Source organism: Rhipicephalus microplus, chromosome X, assembly GCF_043290135.1.
Source record: "Rhipicephalus microplus isolate Deutch F79 chromosome X, USDA_Rmic, whole genome shotgun sequence".
NCBI classification, from domain to species: Eukaryota; Metazoa; Arthropoda; class Arachnida; order Ixodida; family Ixodidae; genus Rhipicephalus; species Rhipicephalus microplus.
The window spans coordinates 256797592-256823851 of NC_134710.1; the positions used below are offsets into that span (position 1 = coordinate 256797592).

The following is a 26260-nucleotide window of genomic DNA, read 5'->3' on the forward strand; positions in this document are numbered from 1 at the left end:
CAGCATAGAAGCTGCTTATCACAGGGGAAAAATGAAGGTAATAACGCTTATATACGGTTACTTGAAAGAATAGTAGGCCAGTTTCATTTTTTTGAAGTTCGTCTGACGAGTCAATTGATTGATTTATATGTGGGGTTTAATGTCCCAAAACCGCCATTTCATTATGACAGACGCCGTAGTCGAGGGCTCCGCAAATTTCGACCATCTGGGGTTCTTTAACGTGCACCAAAATCTGAGCACACGGGCCTACAACATTTCCGCCTCCATCGGAAGTGCAGCCGCCGCAGCAGGGATTCGATCCCGCAACCTGCGGGTCAGCAGCCGAGTGCCTTAGTCACTAGACCACCGCCGCGGGGCTTCTCTGAAGAGTTAATTTTAGTTATATTATGCGGTAACACGTTCCACTCTCCAATCGTTTTCGGGAAGAGGGAGTATTTAAAGGTGTCAACCCGGTCGGTATGGGCACAAATTGATCCTGATGGCTTGATCTGATATACCGTGAAATACGTGACATTCTGTTTTGAATTCATCTGTGAGGGTTAAGTTAAAGCAACCGTGTTTCATTAAGTGAATGAATTTTATTCTAGCCACGTTTCCCAGCAATGAAAGCTCAGGCAAGTTTAGTTGAGTGAGCATTTCAGTCACTGATTCTGTGCACCTATATTTTGACATAATAAATTTTGCTGCGCGGCTCTGTATATTTTGAATGTTCTTTATTTCGTTCTTTCTATGGGGATCCCATGTTATGCTTCCGTATTGAAGTGTTGGTCGTATCAAGTCATGTATGCAGTTAGTTTAGCATCTCGGGAAACAAGTTTTAGCTTACGCTTTAGAGTCCAGAGTTTAACCTCTGCGATATTGCATAAATTTGTAATATGCTTTTTCCAAGATGATTGTTGACAAGAGGCTCCGAAACTCGTGCTCGTTAGCATTAAACCTGATTGATTGATTAATTGATATGTGGGGTTTTACGTCCCAAAACCACTATATGATTATGAGAGACGCCGTAGTGGAGGGCTCCGGAAATTTAGACCACCTGGGGTTCTTTAACGTGCACCCAAATCTGAGTACACGGGCCTACAACATTTCCGCCTCCATCGGAAATGCAGCCGCCGCAGCCGGGATTCGAACCCGCGCCCTGCGGGTCAGCAGCCGAGTACCTTAGCCACTAGACCACCGCGGCGGGGCAGCATTAAACCTGTGTGAGCTTTTGAGATAACTAAACAAGCTTTTTGATAGTATATGCTCGAATATTTTACAGTATGCGCATCCATTGGATATTGGTCTATAATTTTGTACTTTATATTTACCACCTGTTTTGTATACTCGTACCACTCGCGCCAATAGCCAGTCACGTGGTAATTTGTGCAGTTCAAGAGAAGCATGAAAAATTATGAGTAAATACTTAGCAATTCATTCCGAATATCTTCGCAGGAATTCATTAGGGATGCCATCCGGGCCAGGTGATGTTTCGTTATCTAGTTTTAACAAGAGGGAAAGAACGCCTTCTTTAGGTAAGGTAACGTCTTGCATGTCTGAATATGTATTGTCCGTTTTATCTTTCATTGCTGCAGGTAAAGGCATAGAAGGGTCGAAAACAGAGTTTAAAATTTATTGTATTGATCAAAAATTCGCGCGGAGTCTCTAATTATGCATCTGTTACTCGAAATGCACGTCACATTCACACAAAACGGAGCAAGTTGGCGCCTAAAACGCTGTGGTGATTCTTTCGTAAACTTTGGTAAAGTGTGGGAAATTATTCTTCTATGAGTGGGAAAAAGTAAGAAAAACCAAAGAGACAGCCTTGGCTCCGCTCTGATCTGTAGCCATGACCTCAGCCGGAAAGCATTCCTGTGTAGGACAGAAGTTTTGGTCGGCTCACATGTCAAAGGCGTTCTCAAAGAACACAACCCGCGTGGGTATTGTTGTGAACAGCCAGCGGTCGGCGTAAACCAGGCAGCGCGGCATCGGCAGCTTTGTTGCAGTTGCTGCAAATCTTAAGCGGTATGCCGGTGTCAGAATTAGGTCTGTATCATCCTCTAAAAAATTTTCCGGCAATTCGTTCCTTCTGTCTGTCGCGGCGTCAGTCTTCGAAGGGTATCAAGAGGCCGGCGCTCTCAGTGATCCTGATGTGACGTCCTTTCTTGGCACAGCTTGCATAATGAAGCAGAGACATGATGTGCTGCAACTGCTGCAGCAGCATCACTGGCCCAGGGGAGCTGATCAGTGGAACAGGTCTGCGTCGTCGCGACCTCCTCCTCGCCATCTCCGGGCGGCACGTCCCTGGGGCTTTCGCCGGCCGCCCTTTCCTGATCGGCGCACGACCAGCCTCGTCCAAGGGCAATCAGAGGCAGTTCCGATGCGTTTGTCTTTCCCTTTTACTCGTGCTCCCAGTGAACGCCGCCTAAGTTGCCTTTCGCGATCGGTCGCGCTTGGACGGGTGCTCCGCTCACTCTGCGTCTCCGGCGTCGCACGCAGGGCCCCACGTTGGCCCACAGCCTGACGGAGAACTCACAGCCATGCGACCCTCCACGATGCTCGCGGGCCTGTCCCTGCTGGCCCTCTGCCTAGCACAGCCCTCGCGTGCCGAGGAGGGTGACACGCGACCCAGCGTGCTGGCGCCGAATACGACGGCGTCCAGACCCGCAGTCACCAGGGCGCCCACAAAGACGACCACCAAGGACCCCGGGCCAGACCCACGAAACCCGTTTAAGTACTATGCGCGCAAGCAAGAGAAGCTTGTCAAGACGCTTATGAAGACCATCACCGAGCACGTGACACCCCAGTTCTTGGGAGACATCTCGCAGCTTAATCTCACTGGTGACTGCACCTACGGATTATTTAAGATGATCTTCGGCGTAAAGCAGCTCAAGCCATGGGCCATAAAAAGTGAGTCAACCGTTGTTATAGAAACTTTTCTCGTTACATGCAGTTGCAGCAGTGCATTGCGATGCTGATGGCACGCGGTCCTCAATGCAATGATTTCAGACACTCAGCGTCTAAGTGACCTAATTGTCACGTATTCTGTGTTGATACATTACCTATACCAATTGAGAACCAATAATGCCGCTGATAATACTTGCGCAATCTTGCGAGACTTGTTAGATGAGATAAACGCCCCAGAAAATTGGATATAATAAGAACGCAAGGGCTGCTTTTTACTAACTAACTACGCTGCGATAGTTATCGATCTGAAGTGTACTGAGTGGCATGTCTTACTGCCACAAACAGCACATCAATAGCAGGCCACCGAGCACGTGCTTCAACTGTCAAAGAGCAACAAAAAATTGTATTTTTTTTCTGCAAACTGCGCTCGTACTCAAAATAACGTTTTTCAGTACGTGCACATGCCATTCCGTTGGGAAATATTCGTTTTTTTTTAGCTTACAGAAACGGTTATGTGTAATGACGGACAGGCACGAAGCAGTGCATGATCCATGACTTGTGATGCGTATTGCGCGCATGTTTACATGCCCCTTGTGATTGCTATGTTTGCTTTTACTTTTGTTGGTAGGTTAGACAGGGTTTAATCACATGCGTTTGTGTACAACTGCACATATCAATACAAGTAACGCAGCAATGATATAGTCTACACGCACATCTGATCTCTCAAAAGCGCCACTGGACCTACGAGCTGGAAGTCCTCATGTAGACGATACCTTGAAACCCACGAAATAAGAGCTACATCAGCACATAGGACATGAGTCATTGTTACGGGTACATTGGTGCAGATAAAGATGAACGATATCTAGGCAGGCACCTTAAACTATCTTCTGTGAATAAGTGGAGTAAGACAATCTCTTGCGGTTAGGATTAGGACTGCAATGTCATGTAAAGCAACGCTAAGGATCCAGCAAGCAAGCGCGATAAGTGTGAACACCAACACCCACATAACCATAGTTCTAGCACATGGTTGTGCACTCCAAGTTTCAGTGAAAGTGAAGTGATAAATAAAAATGTAGCTCTTATATTTTTAATACTACCTTAATAAATCAACTGATCAATTGGCAGATCACTGAACTGAATGATTAGCAGCGCATGTGTTAAAATCAATTAGCAATCATTAAACCTGACATATCACGCGTGAGGAACGGAAGCAGTTGTCGAATATTGTGGCACGTTAATATTGTAGAGCATGTTGCGAGGAGCCTAGCCCAATTTGTTCGTATTCGGCAATAATTTTTTTTCGCTTCTCGTGAGTAAGTGAAGTCTCGTACGAAAAAATATCTTACACTATTACCGTCTAAGAAGGTCACGCTTACTGAGCTCGCTCATCACGGTCGCTGCTTTCTCAGCGAAAAGGGAACAACGCATCGGGGCTGGTGCAAGCGTCTGGCATCCATCTTCACCAAACCAGTGACGTGCGAGCTCTATAGAGCCGGGGATATTAAAAATAAGAATCTTGCAGAAAGCAGTTGGGCCGAGCAGTTTGTGAGAAGAAATGTCAAATTGAATGTTTGCGTGTGCAGTAATTCCGTAGTTTTTTTCCTCTTTCGTTTACTCGGAATGGCCGCATTGACGGAGAGCGCAAAGACTTCTCACTTGGTGACAAAACTGAATACGTTATGAGCATCGACACGCGTGCTAATCCGCGTTGCCCGCTATCAATAATGGTACATATGCGCTGCTGTCAGGCGTCGGAATGTTATTGAGGCGCATTATCCTGAACGTCTACACTTAGATGTCCTACAAATACAACTCGTAATATTCAGCTATAGGTTAAGCTTTCTGTCATGGGGCGACACTCGGATAGTCGCGGCAAACAAAAACACATCTTTATGGCTTTGGGTGCACACTAATGAAGGACCTGAGTGATCAAGATTGAATTGAGGCTATATTCAGTTGATTTTCTCACAGTCCAACGCTTCTCTGACACAATCAATCAATCAATCAATCAATCAAGTTGCTTGTACAAGTGGATTTTGTGGTCGTTAAACGGCACACACTGTTTACAGCCCTTCACAAAATGTGATTTCACCCGAAAACTTAAAGAAAGAGAGAAAGAGAATATGTTCCGTCAAGATCACTCAGAGAAAAAAATACGAATAATTAACAACAAGGTCGAAGATAAAACCCCACGTAAGTGAGTTTCATACATGCAGTGTGCACCTTTGTGATGGTTATGCGACTCAGTTATTATCGGGGAAATATTAAGGCTGGCGTGCAACACTTTTTAAGCATGGTCGGAAAACACGGTCGACCGCTATAGTCGAGGCTTCTGAGAACACGTGAGCCAAATATTAAAGCGCGGCATGCAGCATGTGATCCACCCTTCATTCTCAAAATCGGGTAGAATCCGCTCCATTGTTTATCTGCAAATGACGCCATACACCCATATTACTGCGTCGTACACCCAAGAACACGGCCGTTGACTGATTTGAGCATCGTGAGCTGCATAGTTACCGTGGCCGTCGCGGCCTGCCACCACATGCCACCTAGTTCGCCCACGATCACTCTGAGCCGCGGGTTCGAAGGAAAGAATAAAAAAAAACTGAAAAGAAAGCTCCCGAGGTCATGGGGCGCACTTGCGAAGAGACTCATCTTTTTGTTCCCTTGACGTCCCCTCACACTGCGTGTCTTTCACGGCGCTCGCTGATACAAAACGAGAGGGAAAGCACTCGGAGCGTGCGATAAATCTCTGTAACTTTACAGATCCTAAAAAAAAATGCGCCGTGATTCGTGGAACATCATGCGCTAATAGTTGGACTATTTCAACTCAGAAAAGCGTTTGAGGGCCCCTTTGAAATAATATAATAGTATATATGGGCTTTACGGGCCAGAACCATAATATGATTATAGGGCGCACTGTAGTGGAGGACTCCGAAAGTTTCGACCATCTGGTATTAGTTAACGTGCACTAACATCCCACCATTACCAGGCCTCCAGCATTTTGCTTGCACCAAAATGCGACCGCCGCGGTCGAGATCGAACCCGTGACCTTTGGTTCAACAGACGAGTGCCGTAACCACTGTGCCACCGAGGCGGACAGAATAAAAAAAAATAAAAGACGTTGATATAGGGTTGTTCACATGATGAATTTTAGTGCTGAATCAAACACGAATACAGATAGAATACATACTAACTGAATAGCTTTGAATAGTGGGACAATCATGAGCAAAACAGCTATTGAAAAACACAGAACTTTTCTTGAGACAAATATGTCAAACTTCTAGAAGGGAACATAAGAATGAAGGTGGAAATGTTGTAGGCCCGTGTGCTCAGATTTGGGTGCACGTTAAAGAACCCCAGGTGGTCTAAATTTCCGGAGCCCTCCACTACGGCGTCTCTCATAATCATATAGTGGTTTTGGGACGTTAAACCCCACATATCAATCCAGAAGGGAACATAAGAATAACTTTTCATCGCAAAAAAATGCAATTATGTAAACTAATGCAGGATCGTACACAGCCGTAACTAGAGCCGTTTAAATATGCTGTAACCGTATATTAAAGTGCATCTGCGCTTACAGTATTCAGGGAAGTATACTTTTTGAGCAGCTTTACACAAAAGTCAGACAACTATACAACAAGTTTGAGCGAAAACACAAGAAATATACGGCTAAATATGTAGTGGTACGGATAAAGAAGTTATCGCAGCACATACTTTAGCACCAAAATCAGGCAAACATCACAGTTGAATACCGTTACTACTTTGCGCAAACAAAACACTTACACCTGTTATTCATGCAAAACTATTAAAAAGGCGCTCTGAAACCGAATTCAGCCATTGCCCCATCTTCTCATGTTGACGAGCAGTCTCATGATTACAAATGTACTCTAAAGAAGCCTTCGTTTCGACGATATTTTAGCTTTAGTCGCAAACGCCTTTATCCTGTGAATAATATATATGGTGAATAGTTTCATAAAAACTTGGGCTGCATGTGCCTTCAGAGTGGAATCAATAAATCACACAAAAAGAGATTATTTTACCTCTCAATATCCTTTTTTGTCGTTATTTTGGAGTTTAACTGTCGGTGCTGATTATGAACAAAAGATTTGGTATTTCGAATGTGTACCCTTTTATTCGAATACCAAGTCGAATAGACCACTATTTGATTCGTTATTCGAAATTTTCAAATATTTGCACGCCCCTAGAGTTTATGAATCTGTCAGCACCGCTGCCTGCTTGTGTGCGTGCATGTTCGCATATGTGTGGTGCGCGTGCGCATACGTGGGTTCCACGGGTGAATATAAGATATGAAAGTCGATGTCATTAACCCGCATTAGAACAACGAAAATGTCAAGATGTCTGGAAAGGTAAATGTGCAGAAAATAGATAAATGATGCAGTGACAAACAAAGAAAAGAAAATCGCTACGCTCAACAAGAACTTAGATTATGACATTTATTTTCCATTTTGTGCCAGAACAAGCTTTAATAACCGAAGAAAAAATATCAAAGTTCGTGAAATAGAAAAGCTACCCTGAAGCGAGTGATTTCCTTCAAGAAGCCTGACACCTAAAACATCGCGCGAATGCCAGCATAGTCGTACTGAGTTAGAAAGCTTGAAGAATGAATTTTCTTTTATAAGGAGAACGGGTTGTGTGTTGTCATGTCCAGATATAAGATTCCCTTTTTCGACACCCCATTCATCGCTATGGGGGAGCAGCGAGGGCTCCCCCTTATTAATGTTACACGTCGGGCCAGTTTGTGGATTTCATCACCGCAGTCCGTACCCTATATCTTTCACGTTGCCTTCATTAATAAGGTGTCTCCTAAGGTTATACCCAGACGGTTAATTCCGAATATATGCAGCGAATAGTCGTATAACGTTGTCAGCGTCGATTTGCGCCGGGGAATTCCTAGCTCCGTGTATCTTCACCGGCTTTGCTATGGTTTTGTGCTTTATAAACACTCTGCAATAGTCTTAATAATTTATACAGTGATGCCGCCCAACTACGTAGTCAAAAAACAAAAAAACTCCCCGCATGATTTTCTTCGGGATGTTTTCTATCTAACTCGCTCACGCGTGAAGTTCAAAAACAAGGCGCCTGCGAAAAGTGTGCCTCCAGCAAGATGTTTATCGCTGCTTGCATTCGACCGCCTTGATCTGCCCTGCAGTGCGCCTGCGCGGCGCGCCTCACTCGTCGTCCGCACGCTGTCGCAACGAACAAAACCTGCCATTCGCTGTGTCGAAACTATTCACGCGCGCGCAGCCAACCAAGCAAGCACTTTCCGCGATGGCCGCGGTCTGATGCCACTTCGTTTAACGCATGCTTTGGCTCTATGAAAGAGACCTGTTAGCACGTGGTTTTTCACGTGGCATAAAGGCTTGCCTGAAACTTTCCAGGATGCTCTCACATGTAATGTTATCGCAACATGGCCTCGGAACTTTTTGATACCCCTGTACCAATAAAAACTGTCATTTGGCGATTTCCAAATTCTGTACCAGCCCGGAAAAGTCTTCTGTCTCACAAGGATTTCCCCAAGTGTCATTTGCGTGCAGAAGGAGGGGTCACTTTTTGAAAAGAACATTTCATTGTGTAAAAAGCACTCGATACAGCTTAAGCTTCACATTTCATACGGTGTCGTTCTTTCACTTTTCATGTGAAGTAGCAATGATTGAATTATTAGGGCTGTCTTTGATGCTACTCCGAATTGGTCAAGTTTACGCCCGTGTACATGTTGGTTCGAATGAATCACAGCCTCACGTTGTTTTGTGTCTAATTACTATAAGTAGTAGTTATAATTTCACCAGACAGACACCCCATAAACAAACACACGCACAGGAGTGACATAATCGTTCAAGGAGGCGGGATGGTGGTGGTGGTATCTTCATTTCTTTCAGAACAAAAAAAAAACGAAGGGGACCAGCACAGAGACTGGTTGTGCTATTTCAGTGGGTGCTTGCGAAAATTTAATCAGTGACTAAATCGCTTTCTAGCTCGAACTTCAACCCAATGAAAAAAGAAGTATTGATCGAAAACCAGGCACAACCCACTTGTTTTATTGTCTATGCATGTTTGAGCGCAATACTAGGATTAAGGCTGAATGAATACATTGTTAAATGACAATTTGCTGATGCTAATCAGTGCTCGCAGTGTGCGAGTAAATATAGTAGATCTGAAAACCGTGGTGCCGTTCGCTGTTTTGAAATCGTGCGAACATATAATTTCATGTATAAATGTTTCTTGATAAAGGTAACCTCTACCAAAGGAATGGCACAACGCAAAGACGTAAACAAAGGTGACTCATAGCACGTTGCACCCAGATAAAGAGCGCCGTAGACGTTGTCGCATCATTGCAATAACCAATAGTTGAGCTTTTTTAGCTGTCATGGGGCCATGGAAGCACTTTATTCAGTTTTTTCTTCTCCCAATAACACCTTCTCAACAACATCTATGCGCACATAGTTCAGGAGACGTTGACAAGTGCATGAGCAGGCGCTCACAACGTATACAGGTCCGTCGTGGTTGCGAGGAACTCCAAACAAACAAACAAACAAAATGACGTATCCCACGTACAGTGGGAATTGGTGATATGCGAAGCACGAATGAGGAAGGTTGATATGTCACTTTAATGTTAGCACAATATTACGATGGGGACATGGTACACAGTAAACACTAGGACAACTGATGTAAGCATTCGCGTATCTAGATAAGATGCAAGTATGTTGGCTGTAGTCGGGTAACGATGGCACCACGAACGCTTGCAATACCATGCCCATCAGTGGTAGGCATGTAAATTATGCCATACATGACTTCCATGTCATGATTATCATGTTGGCATCTGGCATTTGTATTTGTCGTCCATTCCCGCCACGTAATACCAAATTTGGTATATGTAATGCTAGCTAAACGGCAGCGAGCTCATCATGAGCGTGGTATGGAGTCATGTTCTTACATTAAACACATGTTAAGGGTTAAGGATGCTGTAGGTGGCCGGCGGATCTAGCCTTGCATAATTTGCAGGCAATTGCCCCGCCCGGTTTCCTCTTTGCTAAATGAAGCTGTGTCGTTTGTTTTTTAACTAATCATGAGCAGGCTCTTAAAATAAAAATCGTTCATAGCGCGACGTAAGCCTGCATAAGACAGTGGCCTTTGTGCTATTCCACGTGCAGTGCTGTGCCGGTACTCTATCTTGCTGAACTATACACCAAACATAATTGTCACTTATCACCAGTCACATGCGAGGTCTGTAGAAATCAAAAACTTCAAGAGAAGTCGCGACACTTGTTTCCTGAAGATCGAGGAACCACGCGAAAACACAATATCAGTCACGCTGTCGCATGGTGAGCCTAACTGTTGCAGTTCCTGAAATAAACCTTCCCGTTCCTTCTTAAGCGCACAACATTTAAGCGAATAGTGTTCTATATCACCGTTTTCCTTGCACTTCGGGCACAAGGGCGTCGCGGACAGTCTGATCTTGTGAAGCCATGATGGTGTACACGCTGATCCCGTTCGAATGCGATGAAGCAAGCAGGCCTCTTCCCTTGATAGCCCTTGTGTCACACATGGCTGGTGAGGCGTCAGCCATAACGAGTGAAAATGCTTGTTTACAGCTTCTCGTAAGATACGCTGATTGTCTTTGGAAGCCTTCTTCGTTGGTGTAAGCTCCAGAGCACTCCGGGCAAGTCTGTCAGCCACCTCATCACCCGCTATACCCACACGTGATGGAATCCATTGAAACGTAATGTGTATACCCATGCCATGCAGGTCTTTAAGGATTCGCCGCGATCTTTGAGTGCATCGATCCAAAATCAATCCATGTTTTAGCCGCTGCAAAGCGGGCTTACTGTCCGAGATTAAACACATGTCATGATTATCGTGTTTGCACCAGTCATGTACCCTCGCCATCTATCCACGTCACGTAAGCAACCCTGAATTTGGTGTATGTGAAGCTAGCGAAACTACCGCGAGTGCACTATGAGCGTAGCATGTAGTCATGTTTTCATGATAATTCTGGATAATGAGGACGCTTGTCATGATTATCGAGAATTTTGTATATGTGAAGCTAGCGCAACAGCCACCAACGCATCATGAGCGTTGTATGTAGTCATGTTCTTACATGACACGCATGTCATGATTCTTATGTTTGCACCAGTCATATACCTTAGTCATCCATTTACGTTTCGTAATACCAAATTTGGTATGCGAGTTGATTGATATGTGGCGTTTAACGTCCCGAAACCACCCTATGATTATGAGAGACACCGTAGTGGAAGACTTCGAAAATTTTGACCACCTGGGGTTCTTTAATGCGCACCCAAATCTGAGCGCATGGGCTTACAGCATTTTCGCCTTTAGTGAAAATGCACCTGCCGCAGCCGGGATTCTATCCCGCGACCTGCAGGTCAGCAGCCGAGTACCTTAGCCACTACACCACCGCGGCGGGACAATTTGGTATGTGTGAAGCTAGCGAAACGGCCGGGAGTACGCCATGAGCGTGGCTTGTAGCCATGTTCTTACATAACACGCATGTCATGTTAGGGCCTATCACGCACGTTTGGGCCTATCACATATGTTCGCCATGCAGTCATGTCAAACCATACCAGTTTTGCAATATGTCACATGTGAACGAAACCACCGCAAGAGCAGTACAACCATGACATGTAAATCATGTCATTAATGACATGCATGTCATGATCATTATGTTATGACTAGTCAATCATGCTATGATTAATTATGGTATGACTAGTCACATCACAGTATAATTAGTCACAACGTTATGGCATACCAATTTCGGTATGAATACCATTATCGAAACAGCCAGGTGAACTAAAAGTCGTAGGCAGATAGATAGATAGATAGATAGATAGATAGATAGATAGATAGATAGATAGATAGATAGATAGATAGATAGATAGATAGATAGATAGATAGATAGATAGATAGATAGATAGATAGATAGATAGATAGATAGATAGATAGATAGATAGATAGATAGATAGATAGATAGATAGATAGATAGATAGATAGATAGATAGATAGATAGATAGATAGATAGATAGATAGATAGATAGATAGATAGATAGATAGATAGATAGATAGATAGATAGATAGATAGATAGATAGATAGATAGATAGATAGATAGATAGATAGATAGATAGATAGATAGATAGATAGATAGATAGATAGATAGATAGATAGATAGATAGATAGATAGATAGATAGATAGATAGATAGATGACGAAGGCTTCTGATCATTTCCAACTTTCTCTTACCTTAGCTAGCTAATTTTATTTTATGTACCTCCAAGTTCCTTAATCTCATCACTCCACAATCTACGATTCTCCACTGCCTTTCCCAATGCCTACATCGATCTAGCTTATAGAGTTGGTTATCTGTTCTTCGCATTACGTGACTTTCGCAGGTCAACTAATATATAGGATACTTCTTTTTCATTCTCTGCTCTACTCCACCATCTTCCGAGCTCTGAACGTAGCGCCTATCATTTTCCGTTACATAGCACGCTGCTCCAGTGCGGGATGCAATAACTGTGATGTGTGATACAAAGAATAGAAAAGTAAAGAAAGAAAGAAAGCAAGAAAAAAAAAGAAAAAAAAGAAAGAAAAAGCAAACAAACAAAGAAATTCTAGGGGGGCAAATGTTCTTCGCGTGGCGAGAGTTGAACCCACGTATCCACAATCTGAAGGCGAGTGTATTAACCACACCACAACCCAGGCACGTTAGCAGAGCATAGCGTGTATCCTTGTAATATTTATTATAGCAAGGGTGTAGGAAAGAAAAGTGAGGGTGAGGAGGAAGGGAAAGAGTAAATATTAACCTAGGAAGAGAAAACGAAAGACAGAAAGAAAAAAGGAACGGACAGAATAATAAAAGAGAGAGAGAAATGAAGAGTAATAGAAAGGTATAGAAATAAAGACAAGAGTGATATACAGAAAGTGAGAGATATAAAGTATTAAATAGAGAAAGAAATATAAAGACTGAGAATGACGAATAAATAGAAAAACACGAAAAAAACATACACGAAAACAGAGAGAAGCGAAAAAAAAAGGAAACTGAGGAAGAAAGAAAGAAAAATTTAGATAACTTAGCAAAACAGCAACACCCGAGGACTACTTAGGTGCCCATCAGCTGCGCAGTCTTTTTAATTGTGCGCCCAGTCCACGTTGCACTAGCTTTTTTTTTCCTTCTGTCGTCATGTTTCCTGCGTACAGAAGTTTTTCCAGAAGTGTCGTTTCAGTGATCTCCATTTTTTTTTTCTAGTTCTTGGATTCTTCTCCAAGAAGTACCCACTCTTGGGGAATTCCTGCTCAGCAGTAACAAAAATTTTATTGGCAATTTTCTTGGTAAACTTGTGCGTACTAAGGCATCTCAATTCCGCTAACTATTACCCAAAATGTATGTGCTTTACTGAGAACCATATGTCTCTCTTGGTCAATCCACGACAGTTGGTAGGCGCCATCAGTAAATGAACAAACAAAGCAATCTGAACATGGAAGAAACAAAAATCGTTGTTTTTGTGTAATTCAAGAGACAACAACAAGGTATTTTCCTCCGCATTTATTTTGTGTGCGAGACATTGGATGTAAGAGAAAGCGCGGTAAAGAGCTCTGGCTCTCTACCGAGCTTTCCCTTGCAGATTTCTGGTTTTACTGCGCCCCCCCCCCCCCCCTGATACACGTGCTGTGCTGGTTCAAGCCAACTTCGAATCCCATACCCACCTGCGATCCTTTGCATCGACGTTTGAGGACAAATGTGACAACGTTTTCGAAGGGCTAGTTATAAAATGTGACACCAAACCAAGTGAATATTGCTAGCACGAAGCTTCGAAAGTCTTCAGCAATTCGCGCATTCTTTAACACTTTGAGACCTGTTGCGAGCAATACTATGTGCCATTTACTATACTATAGGCCAGGTATCGCCGTCTATGATTCGTGCTAGCATGCTTACCATGTATGAAAGTATAAGATACATACTTGTCATCATTAAAGGCCGTTTTTTGTTAATTTATCTCATACATTTTAGAGTAAACTGATGTACATGTCTTCAAATATACATATCAAAGTGTTGAATGCCACTCGATGATTCGTAGGAAATAATTTTGTGCGAATTTAAATACTCTCTGCAAGGTTCTATCAGATTTAGATACCCATCATTTGGTTTTATATTTATGAAATAAAGGATCGTTTTCGTAACATTTATACCTCAAATAAAGGGTTGGAGAGACAACTATCTATGCAAAAAAAGACGAAATCAACTGATCTCACACTGCCACAACTTATCAGCATATATCTAGAGGCTTCCTGCGATCACATTCAACCTTGTGATAGCGAGATTCAATGGCGTGCAGCCCAAACGCCAATGGCGTTTATGTTTGTTCATTTGCTTGCTTGCTTCCGTCTGAGCCCAGAGTGCCCTCAGCGTCTGATAGCAGTCTGGAGCCGATACTAATCTGCACACTGCGGGCCTTGCAGTGGGAAATCGGCATTTGCCCCGTTCACCGATGACTCGTGATGTAGCAGGGCCTTGCCCCAAGCGGTGTCCTTGCACTACTGGTCTGACTGCCCCCGTCTCCAAGGATCTCTCATACTCTTGTTACACGGGCACGCTAACTTCCCCTCCGACAAAACTCGGTTAGCGTTTATTTTTTTCAATCACGAGTATTAGTGTCACGTGACTTGCTTTACGCGAAAATTTATCCTTCATTTGGGTCGTGAAGAAAGTCACGTGACAGTCAGCTTCACGATTAAAAATTTAAACGCTAACTGAGGCTTGTCGTAACTAAGGTTAGCGTTCCCGTATAACAAGGGTATCAAAAGACCTTTAACAAAGGGATGCTTTCGAGAAATGCCGGCAGAACAAGAACACATATCGACATCAAGTGAAAGACCGAAGCTTTGTGCGACTTTGCCTGCAGCGAGTGCTGGCTTTCGTTAGGACATGACGCATTTCTTTTTCGGTATGGTTGTGCTTAATAAGAAGTGAGATTTTGCCAATTTGCTTAGTGTTTCTGATCGGACGTTTCAGGCAAAGTAGATTAATATGTTGCCGCGAAATGGTGAGTCAGGCAACATTTAATTATACTTCTTTCACGTTCGCGTGCGAAACAAAAAGCTAGTCGTTACTGCAAGCTTGCGTCTTTATGAAATGCCGTCCAGTGCTCGAAATCAAGGGCAAAACCATACCATGCGTGCGTAAACCTCGTACGCTTTAAGCCGACGTTGCATATATAAATCATATCGAAAAGTTTTGTTAGTTTTCTTTAAAGTCCGATACCTGAAAATTACCAAGTTGTTCTATAGTGGTTTAGTTACTTACTATTGAGATTTTAAAAGGCCTTGACGAAGCTGGTACAGTCGTGACAATACTCAAAAGTAGTTAGTGCAATGATAGCGAGAGCTCTAAGCAGCGGCTTGAACTCTACATTTACGTCTTAGTTCGCATGCTAACCACTTATGAAAATAACCACGCCTGTATCACGTCTGTGGAGTTATTATTGAGTCTACGTCTTTTTCAGACACATTTATTTCACCAAACAACGCTCATCTGTTTCCGATAACTATATACCGACTTGGAAAAACGTCTAATTAAATCTATTTGTGTTCAGTAGACCCGCGCTCTCCACAATAGGCCGACACAAGTGCAGGGCGCGTGGTAAAGGGACCGCAAGCGGCTATAAGGAATGCGTAAGCAGAAGAGTAAACAAAAAAGCACCACCCCTCCTTAATCTCTACCCAAATTTTAGCTCACTGCATTATCGTAGATAAATTCATGGACAAACTTTATTATGGTCCCTCGGAACGCGCTCTCGGATCGCTCTCACATCAGAACAGGATAGCCAAATATTTTCTTTTTTTTTTGGGGGGGGGGGGAGGGGAGGGAAGGGGGAGATTCAGTTATACCTTATGTATGATCGCGCGTGCGTTTGCATGTGGGCCTGTATATACGTTTATGCACATGTTGGGAAAGAGGGGCGAGGGAGTGAAGCCACCGGAATCCTCCTCCCACCTGGCTATGCAAGTGGCTTAAGGCTAAAAGTATGTTGTCATATCATTATTCATTTAAGGAAAGGTGCTTTAGAATAAACCAAACATATATTTTTTCTGAAATCAAAAGTTCAGACATTCTCCTTTTCGAGTAAATATAAGAAGACATAATATGCTGAATGAAACCAACAACAGGTCGCGGGATCACACCCCGGCTGTGGCGGCTGCATTTTCGGTGGAGTCGAAAATGCTGTAGACCTGTGTGGTCAGATTTCGGTGCATGTTAAAGAACACCAGGAGGTCGAAATTTTCGGGGCCCTCCACTACGGCGTCTCTTATAATCATATCGTGGTTTTGGGACATTAAACCCTACATATCAATCGATCCGAAACCAACAAAGTGTCGGTATCATAGCATAGCAGTCATGTGTGCCCCCTGAAGGCAACTAAAACGGCAAGTACATGAACAGAGTATACTGTAAGTGGAAAACAGAAAGTTATCATTAAAAATATGCATACATATGTAATACCTTAGGTAATAAATTCAATACATCTGGTTCTACGTATGATGAACATAACTACGCACTGACTTCCAGAAACGCAAATTAGCTCATGTTGTTGTCATTGAAATCCCTTGAAAAGTATTGCAGACATGAGCATGAAGTTTTGGCTCGTAGATAATCAGAAAAACATGTATGCTGAAACTGTAAGGCGGACGGCCGGCCCTTGTTTATTGTTCATGTCTGACAATGATACGTACCGCACTTCGGCTTCTTAACACGATTCTACCGAATTCTGCAGGTAACAACACTGACTATAATTACCCTGTGCAACGTGAAAGAACTGTTGTGCGAGTAGGTACGGACATGCAGCCCAAAGTGTATGCATAGAGACGTGCGGCGACATTGCACATCTTGTACGTTTAAAGTGACACCGGCGCCGTATTGCATCGAGGTATATGCGGCATCGTGTCCAGTTTCCGTCGTTGCGATACATTTTCAAAAAAGTATGCCTAACTATTTTTCAAATTGCACGCTTTCTGCATGAGCTTCGGTGTAAACATCATTCAAAATTTTGCTTTACGCCGATTCCCACCTAAGCGTGAAATCCGCTTTTTGACCCTATTTTCTTTAATCCTTTTACATTTCCATTAAGTTCCAGTTCCTGTTTTGTTCCTTTGGCCTAAGTTTCAGTAGGCTTGGTGTGAAGCTCTCACCCAAAGCTTCAGATGGAGCCACCTCTTCATTCTTGTATTCTCGTTTACATGTGCGCGCGAACACATACAAGCATAGTACACATTCGCACACACTACACAGAAGACTGTTAAACACAAACGTGTATATACTACCGATCGCAAGTTTTTATGCAACAACAAATGAAGAAAACTTAGTTTGGGGCAAACTCCGATGCATTACAATCAGATACACGTGAAACGTACACACGTTGTTTATTAGAAGAATCCCTGAAACTACTTTAATAAGCTTCGAAGTTATGAAAAATCCTTGAAAAGGCGCTGTCGCTGGAGTCATAATTTCGACAAGGATGTCTTGTTTTTGTCAAGGCGGCGACTGCTTTGTTGCGTTTTACATGAGTTTATATCTGAAAGCGTGTACAAAGCCGATATTTGATTTAGGGCCAATAGCTTACTAGTTCTTTGTTTTCAAAGAATAAAAACATTAAATTTAAACATCTAAAACAGTGCAAAAAAAACCAAACATTTTCGTTCTCTAATGCTGTAGCCTGCCTCCCTTCAAGTATCTATATATCGTAGCGGACATACCTGGTAGCATAATTTAGTTTTTTTTTTTTTTACATTACTTGCAAACATTTCTGGAAACATGTACTCCCATATTTGTGGTATATTCCAGAACCCTATATAATGCCTCAATATTAAGGGCTTCTAATGAATTATCAAGTGTAGTTCACAACTTTGCGATGTTTTATTTTCCGCTTTAGAGTCGAAACCTTTACCATCTAGTTTTTTTTTCTTTTTGAAATTACGTAATTTCATGCCATTATTTTAAACCAATTGAAAACTTAAGTTAAAAAGTCGCATTGGCTGCGGTTATTGAATTTTAATGTTTTAGGTTAAAACCAAGCGGCTTCATCAAAATTGATGCATTTGTTGCCGGAAACATTTATTGCTTCATTGTTATGTTTTCAAATCGAAGCCCCTGAATTAAATATTCTCGTTGAGGACAGGCGTGCCTAACGAGCGTATCAGGTGTGTGGCAAGAGGCCCTAAATGCTGTGTACTCACCGGAAATGTACCGCAATACTTTCTTCACACGTTTTCACTCACTCTACTACTCCCGTACCGAGAGTATTAATATTCCCAGACTGCTGCTAGGAGACACAACAATTGGAACAAACTAACCTCTCAAACGCATGAGCTGCGCCTAAAATTTGTAATCATTACTGGTGCTCGAAGTCTCAAAGGTACGCATGCATCGAAGCTTGCAAAAACCTCGATAATGAACTCCTGCTGGAACACCGACATTTATCGAAAGAGAAGACTCGGTCTGTAATACCGCTTTTATTCTTGCCCTCTCTCAGCCTCATGAAAGACATCTACATGCCCCGTTTCAGTTCCCTTCTACATGTACGGAAGGGTGTTTTCGCTCCACTAACGTCTGCTATTTGTTCGGTACACTGCAGGGGCCTTCTTCATTTTCAGTGGACCGGTGTCGAGTAGCGGGATTTATCCATTTCGGAGCATATCTGCTTTTTTTTTTTACGGTGAACGTGATGATAGGAGGCGCAGCCTCCAAGCTCCGTCGCACTTAAAACGCGCACTCGCTCTTTTTTACGCAACAGACTGAATCTAAACTAGGAATATCATCGTGCGGTCGCGGCAGGCAAATGAAATTAAGTATCTACCAGCAAGAGATTGTTACGCAGATTATATTATATGCAATGAATAGCATCCTACAGTACGATCACGATGCCACATCGATTACTAACTTCTTTTTCTTCTTTTACAGGCGAGGTCACTGTAGGCGCAGAGAAATGTCTGCCACTAATGCAATTTTTTTGTGACTCGAATCAAATGTATCGCCGTGCAGGCTCCTAGCGAGTAATGCGTTACAACAACGATAACGCATGAATAAATAGAGAGAGAAAAAAAGCCACTTTAATAAAATAAATATGCTCGGTTACAGCGGCTGGAGCCCCTTGTGCAGGTCCAGCCTCACTGGCTATTGTGGCTCATCGGTCACAGCCAAAGGTCACATATTTCCTTTCAATTGATCACTTGCTTTCTACAAGTGATTGACTTGATTTACATGTGGGGTTTAACGTTTCAAAACCAACATATGATTATAGGAGAGAGGCAGCAGTGGAGGGCTCCGGGAATTTCAGCCACCTGTGGTTCTTTAACGTGCACCCAAATTTGGGCACACGGACGTACAGCATTTTCGCCTCTGTGGAAAATGAAGCCGCCGCAGCTGGGATTCGATCCTGCGACCTGCGAGTCAGCAGTCGAGTACTTCAGCCACTATACCACCGCGGCGGGGCAAATGATTGACTTGATGAAGTCGGGCATGGTTGTTCACAAGCGACGTCGAAAAGTCATGATCGCGCGAGGAAGTTACGCCATGCTTCTGTTGTGAATGGTTTTAAATGACCGCCTTCAAAAAAAAAGCTACAGGTATCAGCACACTACATTTAAAGAAAAGCGAGAAATAAATCACTACTGGCACCTTCGAGGTCACAAAATAGACGGAAGTTCCTTTGCCGCCCGCGGCATGCCTCGTGTGTTGCTGCTGCTGGCGGTGGACGACGGCACGTGGCCAGACTTCAAGCGGCCCTGACAAAAGAAGTAGCGCTACGACGAACGGCGGAAAGCCAGATACAGAGGTCACTTCACCGAACACAACCGATCGTCGCCTCGGGCCATCGCATGGCGCTCTTCCAGGAACAGTCATCCTGTAGCTAGCGCTGGATGATTACGCAGAGGCACGCACTGAGGTCACTCGTCACAGATGCCAACACGTGGGACAGCCACAATGTCATGCCCAATTGGCTCCGTGGAATAGCGATCATTATATTCTCTTTGTCATGGCATTCCCTGACATTCTCCGGGTGAGCGAACGGCGTTACACAGGATAGGAGTCCTTCAGATAAACGTTCGATGCATGTATATACAGTGGAGGATGTGCAGAGGTAGAAAGAAGAACTGCTCGCGCCACTTGAAGCAACTGCATTTTGCTATATAACCTTGATCTACATCTCTAAACAAAGTTCCCACAATGTCGACAGCAGTATAAGTAATACGTAGACTCTCCATTATTAGTTCTTCGACAATGCTTCTGGTACATGAACAACTCTTTAGCTTTCCCTTCCACAGTTTTAATCTATACAAGTACGCACTGCAACTGTGCGGCGCCGAGTAGTCACTGCAGCACGTGTTACTTGACTGCATAGCTCACGTAAGACGCCAAAATTGATCCCGGATGGACGTGCAAGAGAGAGATGAGGGGCTCGTCACATTGTCGAGGATGTTGGGTAACTCTTGCCAAGTTAATAAGCGCGAAGCCAAAGCCTCTTCCCAAAGAGCACTTATCCTGGATTTGTTGTTGGGTCGAAATTCAAGTGAATTGTAATGCTGGACGTGTCATTAGTGAAGACAGTCAGCCAATGGAAAAGAGCACTTACAAGCGAAAATCATTGAGCATTTAGGGACACATTGATTTGATTTCTGATACTGACCTCCTCGTGGAGAATGTCTCTTTCTTTTTTTTTGTTGCTTTAACCACCAATATTGTAAAAAAAACCGCGATTACTTGCCCTCATCACCTAGACCTCCTAGAGGCCCAATCAGATAAGAAAAAAATTGACTTTTTTCTTTACCTTTTTGCGTGCCTTCTTCAACGAACTTGCGTTCCCTTCCCTCTATTTATCTTGCAATGTAGCCTGCAAAGCGCGGTGTTTTTCAGAAGATGAGTTTTCTACTTTCTTTTGGTACACGTCTCGCCCAGAGATTGTTGACCTTCTCTTATCTATGGGAGGTTTCGCGCAAGCTCACGTTCCTCATTACGACATCCTGTATAGCCCGGACGGGCGCAGCTAACGCCGCTTCTAAAGCATAGTAAATGCGGAGGCTGCTCACCGTATGAGTTTAAACACCAAAACCGAGTCACCATGAATAGTGTCGACGAACGCCCAGTGTACACTTCTTGATAATTTAGGGTCCATGAAAAATTAATGAAGCCTTCTCAGAAACAAACCCCCGATGCTTTTTTTCTCCCCATCTATTTCTGACCAAATAATATTGGGCAAACATCATCGGCATACTGCACTGTGCCAGTTATTTTTTTTTTCAAGCTGCAAGCGAGATGATATCAAACCAAGTAGCCGACTTGCTTTTAGTATTCAACCAAATATATATATATATATATATATATATATATATATATATATATATATATATATATATATATATATATATATATATATATATATATATATATATATATATATATATATATATATATATATATATATATATATATATATATACATCCGCGGTAAAACCATTCGAAAGTTGTTGTTCACGTAGTTTTAATACGCTCGGTAAAACAATGAGCATGTCTTTAGCAGTGTTTTTCTATAAGCGCACATTCACACTGATATCTAGTTTGCACAACAATGAACGGACACAGAAATACAGAATTTTTTGCTACCCAAGGACGGTACAACAGTGTCAGCCATCAGCTTTACTCCGTGGCAAGATGAGCAGCTGGTATTTGAGATTAAATAAGTGGTACATCCCCTTAAAATAAGCTCACTTAACATGAGCTCACTTTTCAATGGGCACCAAGCCATGGTGAAATTATCGGCAATGAGTGGACCAATGAAGCTTCTCGTTGAGCTAGCATATAAGACAACCAAGCATCAATAGTGTTTTTCATATCATAAAACGGAAAGCTTCCGCGAAGCGACGCCTGCAGGCCGCTGAGCATTAAAAAAAAAAAGAGGCTCACAATTGACTCAGCTTCCTGACGTCTAGTTGAGCGAATGTCATGCAAAAGTGAGTGAAAGCTTGACTGTGCAGAGATGCAATGATAATCAAAGCAAGTTAAGTGACTAGTTTGTTAATCAAAATTGGTGACAGTACCGACATCTCATTAGTGAGCGTTTAATTTATATAAAGTGTGCGGTATACAATTGCCACACCGTATTGCTGTCACCTTCGAGTCACCTAAGGTCGAATGTACGAAGGATCTTCTTAGTGTTCGTCAGACTTTACAACAGCGTTCCTTTAGCTTACGTGCCACTCATGCAGGGATCTATAAACACCATTGATCACATCGGCTAGTCGACCTTGTCACAGGATCTCACCGGAGGTTGCACTTCAATCCTTTCCTCATTCAGTTTCTGAATAAGCTTTGTTTTTTTTTTTTGGTCTTCTTAGAGCTGAACTCGCTTTTCCACTTTTTATACGTGTACAGTTCAGACAGCCTCCCTGCATGAAAGTGCGATCGAAGGAGTCACCAAAGACGCGGCAGCAGAACATGTCTTGTCGAGAGTTTAACACGCACGAGATATCCATCAATCTGACCAAGGTAGAGCCGAACCAGTTCAGCGACTCCTGAAAGCGTGATCCGGCGCTTTGCTCAGAAAAATGTGTAGTTAACAGTGGGAAGCAGCACTGCAGCGAAGTGGTGCAACAATCGGGGTGGCACTCGGCCTGTTTCGCGTGGGTGCCGTCGAGGAGCTGCCTACAGAACGGCATGCAGCTGACAGAACAGTGGTTCCCATTACGGTGGTCACTGGATATATAGTATAGCTTCTATACCGAGTAATATAATTATGCCTGCTGGTATCATGATGTCTACACCCCGATGCTTGCGTAGAAAACATCTCATCATAGGAAAACATCACGATCGAGTCACAGCACAGTGAAACAATTGTGATGGCCCTTTTTGTCACTATTAATCAGGGTAAAACAAAGTGAAAGTTTGCTCTTGTAGTTCCCTATCGACCCAGATTTTCCATAGTTCTACCGAAATGCCACATCTCACCGCGCTACAACTAATATGGGTGGTGGATGCTCGAAAGCCGTCCAACAACAGGGAAGAACACTCTCTCAGGAGTCAAACTTTTGATAATAATAATAATAATAATAATAATAATAATAATAATAATAATAATAATAATAATAATAATAATAATAATAATAATAATAATAATAATAATAATAACGAATTACTACGATATTGGGCTACTTTCGGGATCTGTACACACTCACTTTTTCAATTACTGGCGCACACAGAACAAATAAATATCCGGAACCCTCGCCACAAACAGCTTTCCTGTAACAAAATAAGAAAACAAGAACGTTGGCAGACTGAACCTTTGTATCCTTAGCAGACTGAACTTGTGTATCCTTAGCCTAAATCGCTAAGGATACACAAGTGTATCCTTAGCGATTTAGGCTATTTTTCGAATCAGGAAGCACACTTCTTAGTACTTCGATAACTACTATGAATAAATACAGAAAGAAAAACGAACACAGGCGCTTTCTGTTGTCGCATTGCGTTTCGCTATTCACGATTAATAGGACGCAAGAACACCGTCTAGCCCAACGTACAACTCATTCTGCGCTCAATATTTGCAGAAAGCGCCCTATACAACAGCAAACGCGGGCTCTTAGAAAGCCGCTTCTTACGCTGTGAATGTGAGTTTTTGTTTTCTTTCTTGTGATATATGTTTCCAAATAGATGTAGGCTGAGAATTGAACCTGTGACCTCATACTTATTTTCCTTTATATATACATGCCACTGTCTTGAAGCCACAAGAAAACATACCACTTTTTCCCCCTCTGGCGTTCGTTTAAGTACAAGATCAATGAACGTTCATTCGGTGACACCCTTTTGCTAACAGCATAGGAGCAACAGGAGCAAAAGTTACAGGCTAAGCGCGTATGGTTAGACCCGCCTTCTCAAACTCTACCATTCAAACAAGAAAAGAGCTGACACACGAACGCATTAAAAAATATCGGCCCGCATTGGCGTTTCTTATTTCTTTAAGCTATATGAGAAAAATCATTCACGTGAGCTGGTTACATATCTCCGAGTTTATATTGTTCCCCGACTGCTAGGCTCATATATTTTTTCGCAGAGGAAGCTTCAGTGAGGCATTCTTTATCACAAAGCAAAAAATAACATGTTTTATTATCTTTAAAAGACGGTATTTCCACCTTGGCTATGCACGTAAAGCCATATACAGCCTTCGATTCAATCAACTTGAAAATATCGATCGAAGAGAAGTATGCAGGGAGATTCAGATGAGACAAGAGGACGCCCTATTAATTATATTGTATCTTTATGGCCACAACCAGTTTCTAAGAATTGAAAAGTGCTTCTTCCAAGCATGAATTATAGAATCGCATTGTCTTATCTCATAGAAAAATAGCCGTCCATACAATAAACTCCGGTGTGGTTTTAGGCTGGGCATTGAATGTTTCTTCCTAATCTCTCGACAGGTTGTTCAAAAGACTACAGTGTAAATTGTACCTTCACATGATACGAGTGGAAGGCGAAAGCCATTTTGTTTTTGTTCTCTGTCGATGTATTCATCCTGCCTCGCAACCCACGGAAAGCTTTAACAATCTTACGTGTTTCTGCACTGCCTCCATGATCAGAGGCGTTGCGAGTTTTTTGTACCTCCTCTGCTTTTGCATTGTCTCCGTGATCAGAGGCACTGCAAGATTTCTGTACCTCATCTGCTTTTGCATTGCCTCCATGATCGAAAGCGTTGCAAGCTTTCCGTACCTCATCTGCTTTTGCATTGCCTCCGTGATCAGAAGCGCTGCAAGCTTTCTGTACCTTATTTGGTTTTTCATTGCCTTCGTGATCAGAGGCATTGCCAGCTTTTTGTACTTCATCTGCTTTTTCATTGTCTCCATGAGCGAAGGCGTTGCAAGCTTTCTGTGCCTCATCTGATTTGCATTGCCTCTGTGATTCGAGACGCTGCAAGCTTTCTGTGGCTCATCTGTTTTCGCATTGCCTTCGTGATCGAAGGCGTTGCAAGCTTTCCGTGCCACATTGCATCCGTGATTGGCTCACCCTTGACCCAGTGATCATAGAGTTCCCTACAATTAAGTAGAGGGGATTCTGGCTTTGTGATCGTTCAGACACCATGGGAACGATGGGTAGTACACAAATTGTCCCGCCGCAGTGGTCTAGTGGCTAAGGTACTAGGATGCCAACCCGCAGGTCGCGGGATAGAATTTTGGCTGCAGCGGCTGCATTTTCGCTGAATGCGAAAATGCTGTAGGCCCGTGTGCTCATATTTCGGTGCACGTTAAAGAACCCCAGGTGGTCGAAATTTCAGGAGCCCTCCACTACGGCGTCTCTCATAATCATATAGTGCTTTTGGGACGTTAAACCCCACATGTTTATCAATGAAATCATAGTAGTAAAAAATTTGCCTAGTCTTCGTAGTGGCGAGCCTCGAATCGCATTTGTGGCTTCATTCATTGCCGTGTTTAGGTTTTGTTTCGAATAAAAAGACGAAGCCTTTTCATTTTTGTGACTCGATTTTAAATGGTAAGCCTAAAGTATTTTAACGTAGTGAAGCGCAACTGTTGAACATTTGTATATTGTCGTCTCGTGACAAAGCAGCTCGAAGCCACACGAACACAAACGGAGCCAGGAGTGCGCAAATTACACCAATGCGTTTACTACCCATCATGGGTTGTGTCCACTTAGCTGTCTATTTAGCCGTCTACGGTGTGTATTGGAACACGCCCATTCCCATGCTCGCTGAAGCGCCGTGCGTTGCAGCTCCCATAGACCATAGCACCAGAGTTCCATATATAGTGTATTTATAGGAAACTCTATGCCAGCGATGATGCCATGTGACGACGCCATCTGGTGACCTCACGTAGCGTGACGTCCTACTGGCGTTATGATTACGGTACAATTTTTGCGATCTTTAACGTCATGCGGTGGCGTCACATCTTGACGATGATTTATTCGGCACCACTTGTGTACTGACGCCGAAGCTGTGGCACACCGGTCAGGTTTCGCATTTTGTGAGGCATCTTCGCCTAGCTCCATGTTTTGTTGATGTTATGACTACCGCAAATACCAAAAGAAGCGGGGCTTCTTTTTTTTCTTTTTTTTAACATTGCTATTGTTACTGCATTTGACTACGAGCATCGAGTGTAATTTGCGCATGCACGCCTGCTCATAACGTGTATGATGCATGCATATATTAACCTCTGTATACTCGTCAACCCTTGTGTGCTCAGATTTGGGTGCACGTTAAAGAACCCCAGGTGGTCGAAATTTCCGGAGCCCTCCACTACGGCGTCTCTCATAATCAAATGGTGGTTTTGGGACGTTAAACCCCACAAATCA

The 26260-nt window shown here is 43.1% G+C and overlaps 1 protein-coding gene across 1 annotated transcript in view; it reads left to right on the forward strand.

The window, feature by feature from the left end:
- The window catches only part of LOC119161587 (nose resistant to fluoxetine protein 6), a 92759-nt gene that overhangs the window by 7338 nt on the left and 59161 nt on the right, over window positions 1-26260 (forward strand). The window contains 2 exon segments of the mRNA XM_075878988.1: window positions 1435-1514; window positions 2479-2889. Of these exon segments, the coding sequence (XP_075735103.1) occupies window positions 1435-1514; window positions 2479-2889 (491 nt within the window).